Source organism: Nanorana parkeri, unplaced genomic scaffold, assembly GCF_000935625.1.
Source record: "Nanorana parkeri isolate BGI_ZX_2015 unplaced genomic scaffold, ASM93562v1 scaffold1590, whole genome shotgun sequence".
Classification (NCBI taxonomy): Eukaryota; Metazoa; Chordata; class Amphibia; order Anura; family Dicroglossidae; genus Nanorana; species Nanorana parkeri.
Genome location: NW_017307858.1, coordinates 125,028 through 127,840, shown reverse-complemented (window position 1 = coordinate 127,840; position 2,813 = coordinate 125,028). Strand labels below are relative to the sequence as shown.

The 2,813-nt window shown below is 51.7% G+C and overlaps 1 protein-coding gene across 1 annotated transcript in view; it reads right to left on the bottom strand.

Annotated features, from left to right (window-relative positions):
• Positions 1 to 1,917: 1,917 nt before the first annotated feature.
• The window catches only part of FAAP24 (Fanconi anemia core complex associated protein 24), a 3,090-nt gene continuing 2,194 nt past the window's right edge, over positions 1,918 to 2,813 (bottom strand). The window contains exon 4 of the mRNA XM_018570754.1: positions 1,918 to 2,296. Within this exon, the coding sequence (XP_018426256.1) occupies positions 2,051 to 2,296 (246 nt within the window). The 3' untranslated portion in view covers positions 1,918 to 2,050. The remainder of the gene's footprint in view (positions 2,297 to 2,813) is intronic.

The window sequence follows — 2,813 nt, the reverse complement described above, 5'->3', positions numbered from 1 at the left end:
GGGGGGGCGCGCTACTCTGATGGCACCGCACCCTCGGCGTTACCGCAACACACGGTAAACAGCATGCTACCGCAAGGCACGGGTGTGAGGCAAAGGGGTAGATCACGAAGGATGGAAAGTGTGGCCCAGGGGGTGTCATCCTAGGACAGGGCTGCAAAAACTCCTCCTCTTCTGCACATGCATAGAGGGGAGGGGTCCTGTAGCCCCGGGTAACGGATAAAGATTGCAGAACAGGAAGTTATCCGCGCAGGTAGACAACCCTCGGCCCTCTAGCTGTGCTTTAACTACATATCCCAGCATGCCTCTGCAAGTCATGCCGGTAACTGTCAAGTCTTGCAATGCCTCATGGGACTTGTAGTTCCATCACAGCTGGAAGGCCAGAGTTGCCCACCCCCGGTCTAGCTCATGGGTAGGCAACCTCGGCACCGAGCTTCCGGGAAACTACAAATCCCGTCATGAGCAGCAAGACTGACGGCCACAGGCAAGACTCCCAGCGGCATGCTGGGAGTTGTAGTTCCTTCCTGGTTGCCAACCCCTGGTCTAGCCTATATAGCAGAGCTCCCTGCAGCGCCTAGAGGGGGATATGTTATTTTTGGCTTTTCTCCTCTCGGCTCAGGGGGGCAAGGCAAACTCGGCACTCCAGCTGTGGTGGAACTACAAGTCCCACAAGGCATTGCAAGTCTCTGACCGCCAGTTCCACCACCGCTGGAGTGCCGAGGTGGCCTCCCCGCCTTGATTCCTTGTAATTACATGAATAAGAAAATGTAACCGGTTCATTGACTATCTGCCAATCCGAGCTGCTTTAGACAAAATCATTTTGCTGATGCTCCTCCCACTCGTGAGTAGGAAGTCCAGAGGGGGCGGGGCTATGACAGGCTGTATGACACTCTACACAAGCAGCACAAATGTAAAAAGAATCACCGGAACCTCTCGCGGGGCCGGAAAAGTAACAAAATGTAGATATTTTGTAAGGAATACATTGTCCTGAGGATCCGCGTTTAGGATTATAGACGTATATTATGTATATAAATGTATTTAAGGTTTATTATGTATAGTGATGAGGAGGAGGAGATGGAGGGAAGCACACTTCCTGTTTATTGATGTTTAATAAGGTGACATCCACAGAATAAAATATTGAAGCGATTTGTCGGTTGTCATCTTATTGTGCGATATGTTCTAAGTGAGAAATGACGGAGAAGTCGTCTCTGCGACGCGACAATAAATGGGATCCGTACACGGCTAAGAAACCTTCCTTACTAAAGGCGGCCGGGGTTTGTTTCCATTACGGTGACACCGATACCGGGTACTCGCCCCAATGCCCCGATGCCGAGCCCAATACCCGAACGTCCGGGTTTAGGAAGCTGGGCAGCGAGTCATTACATGCGTCCTGGCTTTCTGATTGGCCGGGAAAGGCGGCTTCAAGCTACCTCATCACGAATTCCGGATTGGTCAGGAAGCCATGCCGCCTAGCAACAAGTGAAGCCGGCTTCCTAGCCAATGAGGAAGCGGGTCATGATGTGCCACCTGACTCCACGATTACTTAGGCAGCCTGGCTTCACAATGGGTCAGGAAGCCAGGCTGCCAAGCCAATCGGGAAGCCAGACGGCACCTTATGACTAGCCTCCCAGCTTCCTGATTGGCCAGGAAGCCTTAGCAAGTGACACAGGCAATCAGGAAGTGGAAATGCAAATCCTTTACAGGTAAATCAGCTCCCAGATATGCATTTCATCGGTTTATTCGGCTTTGACATTTGAACTTACATTCTTAAATCCGCAGCTTTCATTAAAATAGTCCCTGGTGATCCTGCCATGAAGGTCCAGATTCAGACACTTCCTGTTTTAGGGTGACAACGCTCTGTCCCTGACTTCCAATTGTGCTCCTGTGTTGTCACGCAGCCATCTAATGGATTGCTTCTGATTGGTAGCTGCCAGGTAGTGCTTTTTTTTCAGATTGGTAACTGTCCCGTAGCGCTCTTTTTTCTGATTAATATCCATCAGGCAGCGCTCTTGTTTCTGATTGGCGGTTGCTAAGAATACGTCTCACGGCTGTGTCACGTTTTGGTAAAGAATTTGTGGATGTTGCCGGCCATCCCTTTCCCCACCACAGCTTCCAGCTCGGTGAGGGAGGCGTTGGCGAGCTCCTGGAGGCTGGGGAAAGTCTGGAGGAGTTGCTGAGCTTTCACCCGTCCCACTCCGGGAATCCTCTGCACGGTCTGCAGGACGGCACCATCATGGAGGCTACGATGCTTCTTCCCCACAAAGGGATTGTTGCCGCCCTCTCTGCTCCATTCCTGAACCTGCAGGAAGCCCCAAGTGTGAAAGAGGAAGACGGGTCAGGAGAAAAACCAAAAGCTAAATTCCCCAAATACTTCCCTGAATCCGCGGTCACATGACCCGTCCGGTCCCAAGACTTCTATTGTAGCATCTTCCCTGTAGAGTGGTGGGGTCCCTCAATGCCGCCTGGTGACGGACAACGCCCATTGGGTCCTTACAGGGTGATGTCATGATGATGGGCAGCGACAAGACTGGACGGCACTGGGCCTGGACCGCATTGGTCGGTCAACAGCCTTCACACTGGGACGCACCTCAGAGGGTCAGGCGATGGCAGGTACTGGCATGGCAACAGGGACTTGGGCAGGTACGGGCATGGCAACGGGGACTTGGGCAAGTACAGGCATGGTAATAGGGACATAGGAGGGCTGTAAAAGAAAGAAAGTCGGGATTTCCTTTTTTGTCCAGAGAGGCTGGAAATATTAAAGTGACCCTGCCATGAATAATTAATAGTGAATCCCTTATTACCTGTAAACATTTACC